At 46.7% G+C, this 22,321-nt stretch overlaps 1 protein-coding gene across 1 annotated transcript in view; it reads left to right on the top strand.

The window, feature by feature from the left end:
- Positions 1-1,776: 1,776 nt before the first annotated feature.
- Positions 1,777-22,321, top strand: part of AIG1 (androgen induced 1) — a 241,340-nt gene continuing 220,795 nt past the window's right edge. The window contains exon 1 of the mRNA XM_030198497.1: positions 1,777-2,105. Coding sequence (XP_030054357.1) covers positions 1,965-2,105 — 141 coding nt within the window. The 5' untranslated portion in view covers positions 1,777-1,964. The remainder of the gene's footprint in view (positions 2,106-22,321) is intronic.

Raw genomic sequence — 22,321 nt, 5'->3', positions numbered from 1 at the left:
TAAGACAGGGAAACCATGTACTGCCCGGTGCTGTCAGAAATCTTCTGTTTCGTTTTGTTTTTTTAACACCAAATGAAGGCAAAGGAGCTATCTTAGTTTTTTTTTTTTACTGGTGAGGAAGGCTAGAGCTCTGAAGACTGGGAGGCAAGGGGGGAAAGGGTGAAGCAGGGACCCAGAAGACTGCGCATGCCCCCAAAGTTGGCACCACCAGCCAGACACCCCTAAACCCAACTGGCCCACAGGACCCAGGAGTATCCCCAACAGACAAATCCAGGAGCTGCTAAAGCGCTGTCCACCACCTGCTGGAGATAGAGATGTACTGAGGTGAAGGAGGAGCTGGCTGTCTGGTATCACTGCCTTCAGCTTTGTAATCTCTATCTCCACCTGCTGGTAGATGGACACAACCCACCAGTTCTTGGATTCATCTGCTGCATACGCTAAGGAATTTTTGTTTATTTTATAAAGACACACAGGTGCCTACAGTATTTGTCTTTATAAAATATTAGCACAAATCCTGCATAGCCTGAAGGTGTGGACATTATGCCTGCTCAAGAGCAAGTGTAAAAAGCACATATTTTATAAAATACACACATAAATGGCGAAGCAGTTAATATTCCATACAAACTCTGCCACCGATTAGCACCTGCGCCAGAGGCTTTTGTGCATTAAGGGCTCCTTTTACAAAGCTGCGCTAGTGATTCCCACATGGCAAATGTGGTGAAGCCCATAGGAATTTAATGGGCTTCGTTACATTTGCAGTGCCAGAATTGCTAATGCGGCTTTGTAAAAGGAGCCCTAGGTTTTGAGCATCTGGGTAAACTCTTTGGAGTGGATACCTGCTTTTGATGAACCCAAAGCAAATGTCTATTTGCTTTTCAAAAACACTCTACATCGAGCTGGATAAAATACAGTCGTCTGATTCTTTTTTGGCATTACAGACCCACATCAGTTGCTGCTAATAATATCTGAAAGCCCTCACTCCACACTATGCTGCATGACAGCCAACTCTGTGGGTGCCAGTGGATGCTGAGCACCCCGAATATTGAGCAAGCTTCTTCACTGTGTTTATAGAGGGGTAATTTGTATTATACTTGGTAGCCCCATCATTTTGAAATGCTGGCGCGTATGCTGTGCTTGCTTAATACTAGGCTAAAAAGAAAGAAAATCGCTAAAATATCAACAGAGACCTCAACAGAAAGCGAAAGTTGACGCATTCCCAAGTTCCTTTAAAATAAAACTATTATAATTCTGTGATAGGCATAAACCTTCCTTTTCTGGTTTTGAAAGGTCTCTGAAATTGCATTCATCGAAGTGTCTCAGAACCACCACTCAAGAACAGCTCATAAGTTATCAAGCATTGCAAGATCCTTTGCAAGAAACACATTTTTTCCCCCTGTCTGGTTAGAAACTCACAACTGCGGCAAAAATCTCAAATATTCGGATGCACATCTTTCGATGAAGGTTTCGAGTTTGCCTTTATCTCTGCCCCTTCCAAACGCCCTTACCAATAACTTGCCACCTGCCATCTGCTCCTGCCCACCTCCACTAACCCCTAGACCTGGACCTGAAGTCTATCAGACAACGGTTTCCTTCACACTCCATCACCACTTGCAATGACGCCAGAAAGACACAACAAGGGTGGGTGTGGGTACTAGGGTAGGGGTTGAAGGAAAGGAACACCACCAAAACCAATCGGTTGCCACAGCAACCCCTCTCGCAAGAGACGCAACAACACATCATTGCAGCACGCGAGCTCGAGCCCACGCGTGCGCAACATAGAGACGCACATCCCCGGCTACGGCACGTGCACTGCGGACGTACGTACATATTTTGCACTCGGGGAAAAAAGAAACCCTCACAAGTACAAAGTATACACACGCACACGGGAGCAGTCCCTTCCGCGCGCCAGCCCACGTTTCTCCCACTACCCATCTAACTTGGGGGGTACTCATCTGTTTAATAACATGGCGCTCATTCCCTCCCAGGTGCTCAGGCTGGCCATTCTCCTGTCCTACTGCTCCGTCTTGTGTCACTACAAGGCTATTGAGATGCCAGCTCATCAGACTTACGGCGGAAGCTGGAAATTTTTGACATTCATAGACCTGGTAAGTTGTTGCTGGGTGAACAGCCTCTTATCCCTTCTCTCTCCCATGTACCTCAGCTCCCGCCGCCCGACGTTGCGTAAAGTGGGGGCCAAGAGGGCTGACTTCCTTGTAGCAGGTGGCACTTCTTCCGCGCCCTGATTTCTTTTTAGTTTTATGGCCATCTATCAGAATGAAAAATTAAGCATTATTGGAAGAGTAATACAGAGCTGCCTAGTTACCCATTCAAGAAGAGAGACTTTTTGGTCAGTACTGGATTTCTACCAGCCTCATCCTGGTGCATCATGGGACCTGCAGCACTGATTTGAATCATCATCATATCATGGTCTATAAATACTACTATGCTTTGTGATGTAAGTTTAAAGCCATGACCGGACAAAAAGTCTCTCTCCTTGAACAGTTTTGGTAACACAAATCAACACAATAGGAGCAAAATATAGAACTGAATGTATAGTATTTGGAAATATTTTTTCATAACCATGTTCTACAAGACAAGAAGCTAGAAATCAAAAGGATAAGGGAAATCTTTTCTGTGACTTGTAAATAAAATTATGGCATCTCATTCTTTCCCAGTGTGTCAGGTAATGACCATAGCAATGCTGTTTCTCCTTTTTGAAAATGGTACTGCTCAGTTACTTAGCGTCATCTTGCTTTCTTGATGAATGCCCAGCATACCTTATGAAGGATCCCCCAGTTCAGGTGTTGGAATGGATCACAAAATTTCTGAACAGACTTCTGAAACTGGGTTGTTATCCAGTTAATATGGGAGGGATAATATTAACTTCCATTATTAAAAAAAATCATTTTTTAGATCCTGGATTGCCTTTGAGTTATAGACCAGTAGCTAGTATCCCCCTACTATCGAAGAAAACAGGCGCTATAGTTGCTGAACAGCTTCCCCAGTTTCTAGACTTTCACTCATGTTTAAGCTCTTTACAGTTTAGTTTTAGGGCATATCCTAGCACAGAGTTGGTTTTACTAGCATTGGTATCTGATGCTAGGCTCTTCTTGGCAAAGGGTGTTGCTTCTGTCATATTTATTTATTTATTTACATTTTTACTTACACCTTTTTCAGTAGTAGCTCAAGGTGAGTTACATTCAGGTACACTGGATATTTCTCTGTCCCAGGAGGGCTCACAATTTAACTTTGTACCTGAGGCAGTGGAGAATTAAATGACTTGCCCAAGATCACAAGGAGCAGCAGTGGGATTTGAACTGGCCACCTCTGGATTTCAAGATTAGTGCTCTGGCCACTCCTCCACTCCACAATTTGATATGGCGGCTGCTTTTGACACAGTGGGCCATGAGATTCATCTTTTGAAATTAGATACGTTAGGAATCTCAGAATTCTGTCATAGCTTTCAGAATTTTTATCTAATAGACATTATACTGTAAAGATGAAGGAAGCCCAGGCATTCAGGGGGTTGGACCCCCACCTTGATCTATTTTATTTAACATCTATGACATGCTTTGATAGGTTTCTCATCTCTGAAAGCTAAGTTTTATTCATATGCGGATGACATGCTAGTATTGATCTCTATTGTTGAAAATCATTCTACTATGTTATCTAATATTCTGGCCTGTATTTCCACTATTGAATACTTAAGCTCCTTTTTTGGATTTAAACTAAATAAGGACAAAACTAAACTCCTCTGGATAGATGCTTTAGCTGTTTCTATTCCAGATATACTTAGTTTCTAATGATCTCTTGTTAAAAGTTAAGCGAACAGCTAAGGTGCTGGGCTTTATTATGGACTCAACTCTCTTGAACCTCAAGTTAATTATATTGTGAAGACAGTGTTCTTTAGATTGCGACAGTTGCGCAATATACGTCTTGGTTCAAGCATTTGCATTAACTCAGATTAGATTACTGTAATAGTTTGTATTCTACCACTACAGTTAAATTTATTTATTAATTACATTTGTACCCCGCTCTTTTCCACACATGGCAGGCTCAATGCGGCTTACATAGTAACAATATAAAGAACTACAAAGTCATAAAAAGAGTGAGCAATTTGTAGTAAACACAATATTAATGGGGTTAACAGATAAGTAAATTGAACATAGGAGGAATTGGGTGCAGAAGGAAATGAGCATTGGGAGATAGGCATAGAAAGATGGAGAGGAATGGATATGGGGTAGCAATAAGGATAATGGGAAACATGGTCAGTGTATAACAATTGTCAATAAGAATCATGTGGGCAGGCTTTGGTTAGGTTGAATCGTTAGGGTAGGCTATCTCGAAGAGATGGGTCTTCAGTGCTTTTCTGAAGGGCAAAAGGCTGTTGATGGTACGGATGGGTCTTGGTAAAGCATTCCAAAGCTGGCTACCTGAAAAGGAAAAATGGGATGCGTAGAAGGATTTGTACTTAATACCTTTGCAGTTGGGGAGGTGTAGATTAAGGTAAGTACGAGAAGACGTCAAACTGTTCCTGGTTGGGAGATCGATACGGTGATTCATGTAGGTGGGGGCTTCTCCGTGTAATATCTTGTAAATCATTGTATGGACTTTAAAGTTAATTGCGCACCAAACTCCAGATTCTTCAAAATACTGCTGCTAAGCATATTTTTCATATGAAAAAGTTTGAGTGACTCCGGCCTTGATTTCTTTACACTGGCTTCCAGTGCAAGCTCAAATTTATTTCAAGCTTTCCTGTTTTGTGTTTTAAATGTGTAATGGTTTGACCACAGTTTATCTGTTAAATTTGATTGCTTTCTCTCCGAGAAGATCTTCTAAATTCAGAGATTCTTTTCTCCTTTTATTTCCATAGTTTGTGGGGATTAGTCTTAAGAAAATTTTAGAGAATTCTTTTAGCTTTCAGGCTTTTTGGCTCTCATTACCTCTAGTGTTTCTGGCAACCTCTTCTTATAGTTCTTTTAGAAAAGAACTAAAATATTCTTATTAAATACATTTTATGCTTAATTTTTCTGTAATGTTTTAATTTTGTTAACCGCTTTGAACCACCATCTGGTGGGAGTTGACGGTATACAAGCAACATATCATCATCATTCTTAAGTCATTTAGTCAAATCTTCCATTCTAAATGTGGCTTTATAAAGTGTATGAAAGTAATATTGTAAATTGGATAAAAAGCATTATGTATATATAAATTATTATATTTAGCCGAGTGGAGTTTGAAAGTATTTATCTATTACCTTCAAAATTTGCTCTTTGGTCCACAAGATTATCTATGGTGAAACCCCAGGATACATGATTGACTTGATAGATCTTCCGATCAGAAACAGGACCAGAGCATCACGTACTTATTTGAACCTCCATTATCCAAGCTGCATAGGACTCATATAAATCAACTTATGCATCCAATTTCTCTTATTTAGGCACAAAAATGTGGAATGCATTACCAAAGACTATGAAAACGATCTATGACCATCTAAACTTCAGGAGATCATTAAAGACCTACCTGTTCTGCAAGGCCTTCCCAACTGACCCAACTTAAATGCCTCAACTCTGCAACACAACAAAACCTTAGATTGTATTGGACATTATATGTTCCTTATTATCTTTGACCCTTATTGTACCTGAATACCCTCCCCTTACCTGACCCTTACTTCAAATTGTATTTGTCTACCCCCATCGGACTTTGGCGATCGCCTTTACGGTAATATGTAAGCCACATTGAGCCTGCTAGTGGGTGGGAAAATGTGGGATACAAATGTTACAAATAATAATAATATTCAAAGTTGAACACTTTATATTATTTATTTATTTGTTACATTTGTATCCCACATTTTTCCACCTATTTGCAGGCTCAATGTGGCTTACATAGTAACGTTATGGCGTTCGCCCGTTCCGGTATGAAACAAATACAAGGTGTGGACAAGTACAAGGTTTGGTTGTGGTAGAATAGGGTTCATGTATGGTAGATACAATGGGAGAACATTAGGGAGGTAGAGTTGGGTTGTGTCCATTCCGTTTTTAGTGTTGTTGTGTTGCAGGTTCTCTGGTTCATATGTTGGATCGGTGGGATAGGCCTTTTTGAACAGGTTCGTTTTTAGTTTTTTCTGGAACTTTATGTGGTCATACGTTGTTTTTACTATTTTTGGCAGTGCGTTCCATAGCTGTGCGCTTAAATAGGAGAAGCTGGATGCATACGTTGATTTGTATTTGAATCCTTTGTTGTTTGGGTAGTGGAGCTGATCTTGTTGTGTTTCTGGTTGGCAGGTCTATGAGGTCTTTCATGTATCTCGGGGCTTCGCTGTAGATAATTTTATGGACCAGGGAGCAATACGTTCTTTGATTGGGAGCCAATGCCGTTTTTCTTGGAGGGGTTTGGCGCTTTCAATACGCGATTTTCCAAATATAAGCCTGGCTGCTGTGTTTTGAGCAGTCTGAAGTTTCTTTATAATTTTCTTTACAGTCCGCGTAGATTCCGCTGCAGTAGTCTGCATGGCTTAGTACCATTGATTGTATCAAATTGCGAAATATTTCCCTTGGGAAGAATGGTTTCACATGTTGAAGTTTCCACATTGAGTGAAACATTTTCTTTATGGTAGATTTCACTTGGTTCTCTAGTGAGAGGTTCCGGTCGATTGTTACTCCGAGGATTTTAAGACTGCCTGCGATGGGAAGGGTGTAACCTGGGGTGTTTGTTTGTGGGTTTATATGTATTGTACTGGGATGAGATTATGAGACTGTGTTTTTTCTGTGTTGAGTTTTAGTTGGAATGCGTTTGCCCATGAGTCCATGATGCTCAGTCTGAGCTTGATTTCATTGGCGATTTCTGCCAGATCGTGTTTGTAGGGGGTATATTTTGTGATGTCATCAGCATATATGAATGGGTTAAGGCCTTGACTGGCTAAGGACTCGGCTAGTGGGGTCATCATGAGGTTGAAAAGGATAGGTGATAGTGGTGATCCTTGCAGTACTCCGCAGTCTGATTTCCAGGGTGAAGATATGTTTGTATGGGCTTTCACTTGATATGTTCTGTTGGTAAGGAGACCCTTAATCCATTTGAGTGTGTTTCCGCTGATTCCGAAGTGTTCTAAAAGTCTTAGTAATATATTATGATTGACCATGTCGAATGCACTGGACATGTCAAATTGTAGGAGAAGTATGCTTTTACCTATTGCTATTTCTTGCTTGAATTTAGTTAAGAGAGTAAGTAGTACTCTTTCAGTGCTGTGTAGGGGGCGGAATCCTGATTGTGATTCGTGTAATATTGTGAATTTTTCTATGTGGTCATTAAATTGTTTGGTTATTAAGCCTTCCATTAGTTTGACTACCAATGGGATAGATGCTACTGGGCGGTAGTTGGTTATGTCGTTTGTTTTTTTTCTTGGTGTCTTTTGGTATTGGAGTGAGTAGGATGTTGCCTTTTTCTTTAGGGAAGGTACCTTGTTGAAGCATGAAGTTCAAGTGGGATGAGAGGTCTGTTATGAAGCGATGAGGGGCAGATTTTATTAGGTAGCTGGGGCAGGTATCCAGTTGACAGTGACTGTTGGAGTACTTCTTGATTGCCTGGGTAACTGTATCGGTGGTGAGGGGAGCGAAATTTGTCCATCATTTGCGTTTTTAACCCACTATAAATTTATTGCAAAAAGCAATTATATAGTTTTGAATTACCAGTCTCTTTCTTCTCCACTACTGCCAACTCCAGACTTCGCGCCTTTTGTCTCGCTGCACCCTACACCTGGAATAAACTTCCTGAGCCCCTACGTCTTGCCCCATCCTTGGCCACCTTTAAATCTAGACTGAAAGCCCACCTCTTTAACATTGCTTTTGACTCGTAACCACTTGTAACCACTCGCCTCCACCTACCCTCCTCTCTTCCTTCCCGTTCACATTAATTGATTTGATTTGCTTACTTTATTTATTTTTTGTCTATTAGATTGTAAGCTCTTTGAGCAGGGACTGCCTTTCTTCTATGTTTGTGCAGCGCTGCGTATGCTTTGTAGCACTATAGAAATGCTAAATAGTAGTAGTAGTAGTAGTAGTGTCATCGTCATCTTGAGACAAAACAATGGAACTTAAAAAAAATGTTCAGAACCAGATTAACACTATATTGGGCCCTAGGCAAATATACGTTTATGCTCCCTCCACATTTCTTTACTTTTTTTCCCCAACCCCCTACAGAGATACATTCACTTTCCCTGCCTCTCCCTCCATCTTCACCCATGGCCTTTCCCCACATTTCATCTCTCCAAAAGTAACAGGGAAAAGTGCAGAGTCTACTGTAGCTGTGGGTATGGCAGCAGTAATAAGTTCGAATGAACATTGAGACTAGGTAAGTATATGCTTCAAATGGCATTAGTGATTAAAGCTGTGGAGCTGCCAAGTTACCCAGTCCCAGGAGAAATATTTTAGACCAATCATGGATTTCTGACAACCTATCAAGTTGTATTATGAGACATGTAACACTGATTTTAATGGGGAGAAACAAGGACTACAAATAGCATACTGGATTGACATGTAAGGTCAAAAAGTCACTCTCCTGAAGTTGGTTAACTTGGCAGCTCTGAAGCAGAGTGCTGAGAACCAGGGAAGTTGAGCAAATCATTTTCATCCTTCATGACAAGGGAATGAGATTTCCATTACGTTCTATCCCACTGTTCCAGGACAAGTGGGTAGTTGTGTCCATCGACCAGCAGGTGGAAATAGAAAATCCAGAATTGAGCACTACTACCTAGCCACGTGCTAGCCACCCAGTTCCTCAGTAGCTTCTATCTCCAGCAGGTGGATGGACATACTTCGTTTCTCTCTGTGTTCCAGTTGGTTTCTCCTGGTCCGGTTGGTGACTGGTTCCCAGTTGAGTCACACCTGAGGAAATTTAGACATACCTGGTGGAGCTGGAGTAATGCCAGACCCCAGGAGCAGAAGAGGGGGAGAGGTGCTAGACATGAAGGAGGCAGTGAAGAGAGACAGAGAGAGACCTGGAGCAAATGGAGGAGGTAGAGCAGAGAGACGAGATTGAGTCTTGTCCAGAGGAGAGAGGGGGACAGATGATGAGCAACAGAAGGAGGGAGAGAAGAGAGAAGCTGGCATGGGGAGAGACGGGAATGCAGAGACGGTGGCAATGGAGGGTACAGGGAGAGGGGCAAAACTGGACACTAAGGGAAGGAAAGGGACACAGAGGAGAGATGCTGAACATTGTGGGAGAGGGGAACACAGGGCAAACACTGGACAGGACAGCTAGGGGCACACAAGATGAATGCTGGACATAGAGAGAGGAAATGTCAAAAGGACAGGAAACAGTGGATAGAGTTAAGAAAAAACAGTGAAGAGCAGGAGACACACACCAGGATCAAAGCGATGCTAGGAAAAGGTATTTTGTTTCTGAATTTATTAATTGTAATACGTCAGCTTTAGGAAATGTGCATCTTCATGCCTCCACCCCGGGTCCCCACTACCTTGGGAGCGATGGTGTTCTCCGAGGACAAGCAGGCTGCTTGTTCTCACGACTGGGTTGACGTCCGCGGCAGCCCCCACCAACCGGAAGAAGCTTCGCGGGACGGTCGGCACGCAGGCCACGCCCACCGCGCATGCGCGGCCGCCTTCCCGCCCGTGCGCGACCGCTCCCGCCAGTTCCTTTTTTTCCGCGCCTGGAGAGAGTCGTGCTTTGCCGCTCTCTCTACTTCAGCCGCCGGATTCTTGCGATCGCGTATACGCGAATCGCGCTTCGTTAATTTAATTTAATTTCCTTTTATTATCTTTTCTTTTACAAAAAAAAAAAAAAAAAAAGACTGCGCGTGTGGAGCACGCGCTCCCCTTTTCCCTCGCTTCCAGCGGGGACGCCTCGTTGCGGCCTAGTGGCCGCTCGGTCGGCTAGTTTTTTCGTGGTGTGATTTTAGCCACCATTGCCGACTTTGACTTCGCCGACGCGATTTTTCCGTCGATGTCCTCGAAGGTCCCGAGTGGATTTAAAAAGTGTGGTCGCTGCGGCCGGCCGATCTCGCAGACCGACACCCACGCTTGGTGCCTCCAGTGCCTCGGGCCGGAGCACAATCTCAAGTCGTGCGCGCTGTGTCTCGGTCTCCGGAAACGGACTCAGGTTGCGAGGCAAGTTCTGCGGGACCGTCTTTTTGGAACTTGCGCCGGCCCCTCGACGTCGACCTCGACGGCATCGGTATCGAAGGCCGGATCTTCGGTACCGGTATCGATGCCCGAGACATCGGCACCGATGGCAGCGACCCCAGGAGAACAGGTCCCGTCGGCCCGCCGGTCCGCCGGTGAGAGTGGGGTTGAGAGGCCGCGTGGGCTGTCGGCCCCGGTCACTCCCTCAGCTCGTGAGCCACGGGACCAAACCCTGTCGGACCCGGTACCTCGAGACCGAGGGGGATCGACCTCCTCCTCCTCCATGCCGTCCGGCGCCGGTGACGTGCACCGGAAAAAAGATAAGAAGCGCCGTCACCGGGAGCCCTCGGTGCACCCTGAAGGGGAGTCGACGCCGAAGCGTCATCGCAGAGAGGAGAGATCTCCGTCGGTGGTGGAGGTACCGACGCGTCGGGGTTCCGGCACCTCGGTGCCGTCTCCTGGCCCCCAGCAGCTTCTGGCACCGACACCCTTACCGGCCCCACCGCCTTTCCCGGCAGCGGGCCTGGACGAGTGCCTCAGAGCCATCCTTCCGGGGATCCTGGAAGGGCTGATGCGCCAGGCTGTGCCGGCGTCGGGGGTGCTTGCGCCCCCGGCGCCGATGACTGTGGCGCCGGCGAGCTCTAGCCCGGCGCCGGGGCTGTCGACACCGCCGCCGCTTGCGGTGCCGGTCTCGACCGCCACGCAGGTGGAGTCCCCGTCGACGTCGATGGAGGGAGCTCCGTCCCCGCCGGCGCGGGAGTCCACCGCTCGACGACACCGAGGCCTCGGTGCCTCGACGTCGAGCCGGGCCCGGTACCGGACTCAGCTACATGAGCTAATGTCCGATACCGAGGATGAGGACTCGTGGGGGGAAGAGGAAGACCCGAGATATTTCTCCTCAGAGGAGTCTACGGGCCTTCCCTCGGACCCCACGCCGTCACCGGAGAGGAAGCTCTCACCTCCTGAGAGTCTCTCCTTTGCCTCCTTTGTGCGGGATATGTCTATAAGCATTCCCTTTCCCGTGGTCTCTGTGGAAGAGCCGAGGGCCGAGATGCTCGAGGTCCTCGACTATCCATCACCACCTAGAGAGTCCTCCACGGTACCGCTGCACAATGTCCTGAAGGAGACGCTGCTTCGGAACTGGGTGCGACCACTAACTAACCCCACCATTCCCAAGAAAGCAGAGTCCCAGTACAGGATCCACTCTGACCCAGAGCTCATGCGGCCCCAGTTGCCCCATGACTCAGCGGTCGTGGATTCTGCTCTCAAGAGGGCACGGAGTTCGAGGGATACCGCCTCGGCGCCCCCGGGGCGGGAGTCTCGCACTCTGGACTCATTTGGGAGGAAGGCCTACCAATCCTCCATGCTCGTGACCCGCATCCAATCTTACCTGCTCTATATGAGCATCCACATGCGGACCAATGTGCAACAGCTGGCGGACCTGGTCGATAAGCTCCCGCCGGAGCAGTCCAGGCCATATCAGGAGGTGGTCAGGCAGCTGAAGGCGTGCAGAAAGTTCCTGTCCAGGGGGATTTTTGACACCTGTGACGTGGCATCTCGTGCTGCGGCCCAAGGTATAGTGATGCGCAGGCTCTCATGGCTGCGTGCCTCTGACCTGGACAACCGCACCCAGCAGAGACTGGCTGACGTCCCTTGCCGGAGGGATAATATTTTTGGCGAGAAGGTCGAGCAGATGGTTGACCAACTGCATCAGCGGGAAACCGCTCTCGACAAGCTCTCCCACCGGGCGCCTTCAGCACCCGCCCCCGCGGGCGGGCGTTTTTCCCGGGCTCGGCAGGCTGCACCCTATTCTTTTGCGAAGCGTAGGTACAACCAGCCGGCCCGAAGGCCTCGTCAGGCACAGGGACAGCCCCAGCGCGCTCGTTCCCGTCAACAGCGTGCGCCTAAGCAGCCCCCTGCGCCTCCACAGCAAAAGCCCGGGACGGGCTTTTGACTGGATCCACGGGAACATAGCCGCCCTACAAGTGTCCGTACCGGACGACCTGCCGGTCGGAGGGAGGTTAAAATTCTTTCACCAAAGGTGGCCTCTCATAACCTCCGACCAGTGGGTTCTCCAAATAGTGCGGTGCGGATACGCCCTGAATTTGACCTCCCTGCCTCCAAATTGTCCTCCGGGAGCTCAGTCCTTCAGCTCCCATCACAAGCAGGTACTTGCAGAGGAACTCTCCGCCCTTCTCAGCGCCAATGCGGTCGAGCCCGTACCACCCGGGCAGGAAGGGCAGGGATTCTATTCCAGGTACTTCCTTGTGGAAAAGAAAACAGGGGGGATGCGTCCCATCCTAGACCTGAGAGGCCTGAACAAATTCCTGGTCAAAGAAAAGTTCAGGATGCTTTCCTTGGGCACCCTTCTGCCAATGATTCAGAAAAACGATTGGCTATGTTCCCTGGATTTAAAGGACGCATACACTCACATCCCGATACTGCCAGCTCACAGACAGTATCTCAGATTCCGCCTGGGCGCACGGCACTTTCAGTATTGTGTGCTGCCATTTGGGCTCGCCTCTGCCCCACGAGTGTTTACCAAGTGCCTCGTGGTGGTAGCGGCCTACCTACGCAAGCTGGGAGTGCACGTGTTCCCATATCTCGACGATTGGCTGGTCAAGAACACCTCGGAGGCAGGAGCCCTCCGGTCCATGCAGTGCACTATTCAACTTCTGGAGCTGCTGGGGTTTGTGATAAATTACCCAAAGTCCCATCTCCAGCCAACTCAGTCTCTGGAATTCATAGGAGCGCTGCTGAATTCCCAGACGGCTCAGGCCTACCTTCCCGAAGCGAGGGCCACCAATCTCTTGGCCCTGGCTTCGCAGACCAGAGCGTCTCAGCAGATCACAGCTCGGCAGATGTTGAGACTTCTGGGTCATATGGCCTCCACAGTTCATGTGACTCCCATGGCTCGTCTTCACATGAGATCTGCTCAATGGACCCTAGCTTCCCAGTGGTTCCAAGCCACCGGGAATCTAGAGGATGTCATCCGCCTCTCCACCAGTTGCCGCACTTCACTGCTCTGGTGGACCATACGGACCAATTTGATCCTGGGACGTCCATTCCAAATTCCGCAGCCCACGAAAGTGCTGACGACGGATGCATCTCGCCTGGGGTGGGGAGCCCATGTCGATGGGCTTCACACCCAGGGTCTGTGGTCCCTCCAGGAAAAGGATCTGCAGATCAACCTCCTGGAGCTCCGAGCGATCTGGAACGCACTGAAGGCTTTCAGAGATCGGCTGTCCTGCCAAATTATCCAAATTCGGACAGACAATCAGGTTGCAATGTATTACGTCAACAAGCAGGGGGGCACCGGATCTCGCCCCCTGTGTCAGGAAGCCGTCGGTATGTGGCGTTGGGCGTGTCGGTTCGGCATGCTTCTCCAAGCCACGTACCTGGCAGGCGTAAACAACAGTCTGGCCGACAGACTGAGCAGAGTCATGCAACCGCACGAGTGGTCGCTCCATTCCAGAGTGGTACGCAAGATCTTCCGAGAGTGGGGCACCCCCTCGGTGGATCTTTTCGCCTCTCAGACCAACCACAAGCTGCCTCTGTTCTGTTCCAGACTTCAGACACACGGCAGGCTAGCGTCAGATGCCTTTCTCCTTCATTGGGGGACCGGCCTCCTGTATGCTTATCCTCCCATACCTTTGGTGGGGAAGACCTTACTGAAGCTCAAGCAAGACCGCGGCACCATGATTCTGATAGCGCCCTTTTGGCCCCGTCAGATCTGGTTCCCTCTTCTTCTGGAGTTGTCCTCCGAAGAACCGTGGAGATTGGAGTGTTTTCCGACTCTCATTTCGCAGAACGACGGAGCGTTGCTGCACCCCAACCTTCAATCCCTGGCTCTCACGGCCTGGATGTTGAGGGCGTAGACTTCGCTGCGTTGGGTCTGTCTGAGGGTGTCTCCCGGGTCTTGCTTGCCTCTAGGAAGGATTCCACTAAAAAGAGTTACTTTTTCAAGTGGAAGAGGTTTGTCGTTTGGTGTGAGAGCAAGGCCCTAGAACCTCGTTCTTGCCCTGCACAGAACCTGCTTGAATACCTTCTGCACTTATCAGAGTCTGGCCTCAAGACCAACTCAGTAAGGAATCACCTTAGTGCGATTAGTGCTTACCATTATCGTGTGGAAGGTAAAGCCATCTCTGGAGAGCCTTTAGTCGTTCGATTCATGAGAGGCTTGCTTTTGTCAAAGCCCCCTATCAAGCCTCCTACTGTGTCATGGGATCTCAACGTCGTCCTCACCCAGCTGATGAAACCTCCTTTTGAGCCACTGAATACCTGCCATCTGAAGTACTTGACCTGGAAGGTCATTTTCTTGGTGGCAGTTACTTCAGCTCGTAGGGTCAGTGAGCTTCAAGCCCTGGTAGCTCATGCTCCATATACTAAATTTCATCACAACAGAGTAGTGCTCCGCACTCACCCAAAGTTCCTGCCGAAGGTGGTGTCGGAATTCCATCTTAACCAGTCAATTGTCTTGCCAACATTCTTCCCCAGGCCGCATACCCGCCCTGCTGAACGTCAGTTGCACACATTGGACTGCAAGAGAGCATTGGCCTTCTACTTGGAGCGGACGCAGCCCAACAGACAGTCCGCCCAATTGTTTATTTCTTTCGACCCTAACAGGCTAGGGGTCGCTGTCGGGAAACGCACCATCTCCAATTGGCTAGCAGATTGCATTTGCTTCACTTATGCCCAGGCTGGGCTGACTCTTGAGGGTCATGTCACGGCTCATAGTGTCAGAGCCATGGCAGCGTCGGTGGCCCACTTAAAGTCAGCCACTATTGAAGAGATCTGCAAGGCTGCGACGTGGTCATCTGTCCACACATTCACATCTCATTACTGCCTCCAGCAGGATACCCGACGCGACAGTCGGTTCGGGCAGTCGGTGTTGCAGAATCTGTTTGGGGTGTAAATCCAACTCCACCCTCCAGGACCCGAATTTATTCTGGTCAGGCTGCACTCTCAGTTAGTTGTTCTTCGTAGGTCAATTTCTGTTGTACCCTCGCCGTTGCGAGGTTCAATTGACCTGGGTTATTGTTTTGAGTGAGCCTGAGAGCTAGGGATACCCCAGTCGTGAGAACAAGCAGCCTGCTTGTCCTCGGAGAAAGGGTATGATACATACCTGTAGCAGTTGTTCTCCGAGGACAGCAGGCTGATTGTTCTCACCTACCCTCCCTCCTCCCCTTTGGAGTTGTGTGTTTCATATTTTATTGCTTGTCATTCAACTGGCGGGAGCGGTCGCGCACGGGCGGGAAGGCGGCCGCGCATGCGCGGTGGGCGTGGCCTGCGTGCCGACCGTCCCGCGAAGCTTCTTCCGGTTGGTGGGGGCTGCCGCGGACGTCAACCCAGTCGTGAGAACAATCAGCCTGCTGTCCTCGGAGAACAACTGCTACAGGTATGTATCATACCCTTTATAGGGGGCTCATGTTAATTTCTCCGCGCAGGGCCCATTCATTCCTAGCTATGCCACTGGACGCACCCATGCAAAATGAACAGAAAGGTGAACCACTTTGAAAACAAATAAACATCCAAACAGAGAAGTCTTCAGAAGCTACTAACTGTAAACAAGAAATAGCAAAAACCATAGAAAAAAGGGCAGGTTCCTGGACTGATCTAAAGGCAAGAAAATGAGCAGGTAAAAACTAATTGCTCCTTCTGCATGGTCAACTGATCAATCCCACATGTATCAAAGCAGCTCTCAAGTAGGGTGGGAGTTGGATGCCCCCTCAAGGAGGACCAAGGTTCCAAAGGAAGAATACCTCCTTACAGCAACATCTAGTTTGTAGTGCTTGGCAAAAGCAGTCACTAGGTGGTCAATCTATAGATCTCATCCAGAGGAACCGCTTGAATCTGTGTGAAGGATGTGGCTACCCCTCAAATTGAATAATCCCTAAAAACTGATGGTGTTTGCTTCCCAGACAAGAGTTAGGCTGACAAGATCGCCTCTGTCTTCCATCGGAACGCTGTAGGCTTAGAAGTAGCCTGACCTTTTAGTCACCTCCAGATATCTGAGAAGAACCCGCTAAATATCAGCAATCTGGGATGGGAGTATTCTGGCGCATAGTCCTCCATTCTAAAGGAAGGTAGAAGTGAAGTACCAACTGATTCAGATGAAAAGGAGACATTAACTTTAGGAGAAAGGAGGGAACTGTGTGAATGGAAGCCCCCGAATACAAGAAAAGGATCTCTGCAAGAGAGGGCCTGGATCTCCAAACCTCTTCTGGCCAATTCCACAGCCACTAAAAACACCAACTTGGAGCATGAGATCTTTCAAAGTTGCCCTCTTGAGAGGCTCAGACAGGGCACCCTGAAGAGCCCTGACCACCAAGTTGAGATTCCAGTGTGAACACACTGATTGTAGGACACTGAAAGCGATTGACTCCCTGCAAGAATCGAACTATGTCCAGGTGAGCCGCCAAGGAACAGTTACTCATTCGACCCCTATAGCAAGCCGACACTGCCATTTTAACCTTCAATGAATTCAATGCTAAACCCTTCCAAAATCCATCTTGAAGGAAACTGAAAATGTGCTGAAGGGAGGCCTGAAAGGGATAAATTGCCTTGTTCTTGCACCAAGCCTCAAACACTCTCCATACTCTAGCATAAGCCATGGATGTCGTGCGCTTTCAAGCTTGCAACAAGGGTAGTAATTACTTCCTCCAGATATCCTTTCTTCCTCAGCTGCGACCCTTCGATAGGCCATAAGACCAAAAAGGGAAGACCAAAGAAGGCCCCTCTCTGAGGGTAACTGGAGTGGCTGGTAAGCTAAGAGTCACACCATACCCACATACACCATACCACTGCCTCCTGGGCCAATCCATAGCCACCAGGATTGCTTGCCTCTGGTAAAGGGCAATTCTCCGTACCCTGCCGATCAAACGTGAAGGAGGGAAATACATACAGGAGGCCAAGATTGAAGAAGAACGTCCACCCCTAGGTAGCCGACCTCCTTACACAGACTGAAGAATCTGCTGTACTTGGAATTGCATCTGCTCACCATCAAGTCCATAAGTGGAAGGCCTCATCTTGTGGTTATAAGAGCAAATGCACGATCAGAAAGCTCCCACTCTCCAGGATCCAAGGCATTCCTGCTGAGATAATCTGCATCAGTGTTCAGCGCCCCCACAATTTGCGCCACTCAGAGGCTCTGAAGATTTTCTGCCCAAGAGGGAAGCAGCTGAGCTTCTAAAGTAAGAGATGCACTTAGAATGCCTCCCTGCCTGTTGACATAAGACACCATCGTCACATTGTCTGATAATACTCAGACCATAAGAAGATAACATAAGAACATAAGAATAGCCATACTGGGTCAGACCAATGGTCCATCTAGTCCAGTATCTTGTTTCCAACAGTGGCCAATCCAGGTCACAAGTACCTGGCAGAAACCCAAATAGTAGCAACATTCTATGCTACCAATCTCAGGGCAAGCAGTGGCTTCCCAATGTCTGTCTCAATAGAAGACTATGGATTTTTCCTCCAGGAACTTGTCCAAACCTTTTTTAAACTCAGATACGCTAACCGCTGTTACTTCATCTTCCGGCAAAGAATGTCAGAGCATAACTATTCATTGAGTGAAAAAATATTTCCTCCTATTTGTTTTAAAAGTATTTCCATGTAATTTTGTTGTGTCCCCTAGTCTTTTTACTTTTTGAAAGAGTAAAAGAAATTCAATTCACTTTTATTCTTTCTACACCACTCAGGATTTTGTGGACCTCAATCATATCTCCCCTCATCCCTTTCTTTTCCAAGCAGAAGAGCCCTAACCTCTTTAGCCTTTTCTGATATGGGAGGAGTTCCAACCCCTTTATTATATTGGTCACTCTTCTTTGAACCTTTTCTAATTCTGCTATATCTTTTTTTACCAGAACTGAATGCAATACTGCAATATTGCACTATGGAGCAATACGGAGCGATACATATTATTCTCGGTGTTATTTACCTAATAATTACCCTTACCTAATAATTTCTAGCATCCTGTTTGCTTTTTTGGCCACCATCGCACACTGGGCAGAAAAAGCAACTGAGCATAGGCCAAGAGGGGCTCTTTGGATCGCCCCAAGATCTAAGCGGTCAAGAGGCCACGATAATTCTATGTGACCACTTCCCGTGGACCGTAAGACCGAGACAATGTGCTCTCCAGCTCATCAGGCTAGGATCTGTGGTGACTACCATCCAGTCCAGCATGACTAGCAAATTCTCTCATATACTGCCCTGATGGCACCACCTAGCCATACTGCGCTTTGTAAAATGAGTCCGGGGCAGGCAGGCAGGCAAATCCCGTAATCCTGGTGAACTGGTGACTAGCAACTGAGAAGGGAGGACTGAAGCAGCCTCATATGAGTCCTAGCCCAAGGAACCACATCCAGGTCACTGTCATGGGCCTCAGAACCTGCACGTAATCTCATGCTTAAGGAGAGGGAAGGCTGTGAAGATGCATGATCTGTGATTGTAACTTGAAAACGTTTGCCAATGGAAATAAAATCTTCCCCAATTGAGTGTCAAATTGCACATCCAAGTACTCCAAAGACTGAGTAGCAACAAACTGACTCTTGGACAAGTTGATCACGCAACTCAGTGAAACCACCTTGCTGGTCATCCAGACTTTCCTGATAAAAGGAAGCCCTGATGTGCCAGTCACCCAGATAAGGGTGAACTCTGATGCCCTGACGGCACAGAAATACCATCACCATCACCTTGGAAAAATTTGTGGGAGCTTGGCAAGGCTGAACGTCAGAACCTGGAACTGAAAACATTGATTCATGACTGCTTGACTGCAAAGTGGAGAAAATGCTGATGAGATAGCCAAATTGGAATGTGAAGGTAAACCTCTTTCAGATCCAGAGATGTCAGAAGTTCGCCTTGTTGCACCGATTCTGTGACAGAGCAAAGCGTTTCCATTCTGAAATGAATAACTTCAGAGCCTTGTTGACCTGCTTCAGATCAAGAGTTGGATGGAAGGAGCCCTCCTTTTTCGGAACCACAAATTAGATGGAATATCGTCCTAGACCCTTTTTCTCATGAGGGACCTGACAAACCACTCTCAACCGCAAAAAGCCTGATAAGGTGTCCCTTATGGCCTGCCGTTTGGTTAGAGCGCCACAAGGCAATTCAATTATTTTTGTCCTTTTATATATTTTGAATTCAGGAGACATCCTTAAGATAAAAAAAATACCTCAAGAGTATTACGTTTCATATTAGATTCCAGATTTGACTTTAGAGTGTCAAATAAATTACTTAAGCAGAAAAATTTTCTGAAATTGAGACAGCTTTGCTCTATTCTTTCCTTTTTCTATCCAGGGTATTTTCATTTGGTTGTTCAGTCAATATTGTGTTATTCAGGGATCTCTTTTAAATTATATTCCAGGCTATGGCTACAACAAAACACTGCAGTGAGACTGATATATGAATTACAAAAGTTCAACAGGGATACACGGTTGATGATTTAGTTGCATTGGTTGCCCATAAATGTTCTAATTGAATTTAAAAGTGCATGCCTGTTTTTTTTAAATCTTAAAATGGTTAATGTTTTGGGGTTTTTTTTTGCGATATGCAACTTATATCTTATCCAGCACTTAGGAATTCTCGCTTTCATTCCAATCTGATTTTGAGTTATCTTCTATAAAACATGTTTATTTTAAACATCTGCTAGATGGTTCTTTTATTTATAAAATTGAGTAAAATTTGGAACGATATTCCTACTCAGATCAAATTATAGCCAACTTATTGACCGTTCAGTAAAAATCTAAAAAACGTATTTCACAAATATTAAAAAAAATGATTACTTAGGGATCCTTTTACCAAGGTGTGTTAATGGATTTAGCACACACTAACAATTAGTGCGCCCTAAATGCCGCACAGCCCATTGTATACCTGTGGGCTGCATGGCACTTAATTCACACTAATTTGTTAGTGTGCACCAAATCCATTAGCAAACCTTAGTAAAAGGACCCCTTAGTAAATGGCAATTTGTATTTCTTAACAATCTATATTAACATTTTTTTTGTAACCTGCTTAGAATCTAATGTGATATAAGCGGGATATAAATGCCTGGATAGAATAGAATATAGGGCTACACTGACAGAGTTTGTTTTGTAGAGGGAATATATACACCCTGGTGAGACAGATAAATAGTCATACAACACTGGCTCCTTCATGTAGCCCCCTAGGCGAGATTATCAGTCCTGCTTGGCCTCTTTAACTCAAGCTCTCATTAGAACCTGGTAAAATTGACTGCTGAAGCTATACGGTCACTACTACAAGACTACAGCTTCCATGACATCACCAAGTTTAAGTACAGGAACTTAAGCTGTGTTCTCTCATTTGATTGTCCTTAAGAACGTTAACTCATGTAATTAGAATAGCCTCCTGTCACATCAGGTGGTGCCAAGAATGCTTCTAAATTGATATCTTTCCAGTCCGGATCAGCAGAGAAAACAGCAGACCACCACATTACATTAGGAATAGAAGGAAGGCTTTAATTGCACCAAAGAAATACTAAGCCTGATGTGGCCACGTTTTGCCTACAAAGGCTGTATCAGGGGCATTAACTGTCAATTGAATGGAATAATAACAAAACATACATAAATAAACCACACATCTCAAAATTGAATAAATAATAAATACTAACATGCATATCTTAAAGTTTAAATAGCATATATTAAAATAAAAAAGCAACAGGTCAAACAGAAACATGCAAAGTGAAAGTGCTGTGTCTCTCATGATCAAACCTGATAAAGCAGTGTCAGAAACTACAATTAGTAGTTGTACAGGGCTTCTTTTACAAAGCCACTAGCGATTCCTGCGCTGTAAATGAGAGGAAGCCCATTCAATTCCTGTGGGCTTCTTCTCATTTGCCACGCAGGAATTTCCAGTGCGGCTTTGTAAAAAGCCCATAATCCATTGGAAGAGTCACAGTGCAAAGAGTGGAGGAGTGGCCTAGTGGTTAGAGTGGTGGACTTTGGTCCTGGGGAACTGGGTTCGATTCCCGCTGCGGGCACAGGCAGCTCCTTGTGACTCTGGGCAAGTCACTTAACCCTCCATTGCCCCAGGTACAAATAAGTACCTGTATATAATATGTAAGCCGCATTGAACCTGCTATGAGTGGGAAAGCGCGGGGTACAAATGTAGGGAAAAAATAGAGGAACTGACAGTGACACATATCTAGAGAGAGGTATAAATCGCTGACACTTCCCTATAGAATTAGCTCTCTGGCAAATTTAGGACAGCCATTTCAGCTGGAGAATCGATCATTAGGTATGTAGATAGCTGGGTGGCTGGTGGACAGTGGACGTGAGGATTGCATTGTCAGATGCCTTCCTGGTTTGAAGGTGATGTTACCTAGATAAGATTTTAGACAGTGCTGGGGAGGAGTTTGCTGTCTTGGTATATGTGGTACCAATGACATGGGAAAATGTGGGAAGTTCTGGAAGCCAAATTTAGGCTGTTAGCTGAATTCCTTGTCACTTGTAGCAGATGAATCCAGGAACTGGTCGGTTATGTTTGTCTACCAGCAGGTGGAGATAGATATAAACAGAACTGAAGGGAGCTATACCAGATGTCCAGCCCCTGCATCAGTTAGTATATCTCTATCTCCAGCTCCTGGATTCGGGGCCACTAAGGGAGCTCCTGGGCCGGTGGCTAGTTGAGCCTGGGGGGGATGTCTGACTGAGGGTGTCTACTTTGGAGGCGTACTTAATTGCTAGGTCCCTGCCTCACCCCATAATCCCTCTTCATAGACTTCTTTGCCTTTACACTGCTCTCTCCTGTCTCCTCACTTAAAAAAAAAAAAAAGGAGAACCATAAAATTTACTGCAAAGACAAAGAAAAAAACCCCGCAAGCAGTTCATTCCTGTCTGACTTCTGTCAGAGCCAGAGGACTTTTCCTCGGCTCCCTACTGAGAGGTCCTGCGCTTTCTGTGGCAACAGCTGGTAAATGCTGGCATTTCTATGGCAGCGGAGACAGTCAAATGCTGTTCCCGCTGTGGGAAACGGCGTTTAGCGGTGGGATTTTGCAGCACTGACTATGCTGATGTTTCTGGGGCAGAGGGCACTGTGAGTTTGGCAGAGGGTGTCTTTTCCCACCCTGAACCACAGGGGCTGTGCGCCGTTTTAAAGAATGCCGCCAAAGCGGCTCTGGCAGCGGTTCCTGCCTCTGTGTCTTCTCCTGCAGTCGGGGCTCTTTCCAG

This window comes from Microcaecilia unicolor, chromosome 3, assembly GCF_901765095.1.
Source record: "Microcaecilia unicolor chromosome 3, aMicUni1.1, whole genome shotgun sequence".
Taxonomy (NCBI): Eukaryota; Metazoa; Chordata; class Amphibia; order Gymnophiona; family Siphonopidae; genus Microcaecilia; species Microcaecilia unicolor.
Note: the sequence above shows the minus strand (reverse complement) of the source record. Positions and strands in the feature narration are given on the sequence as shown.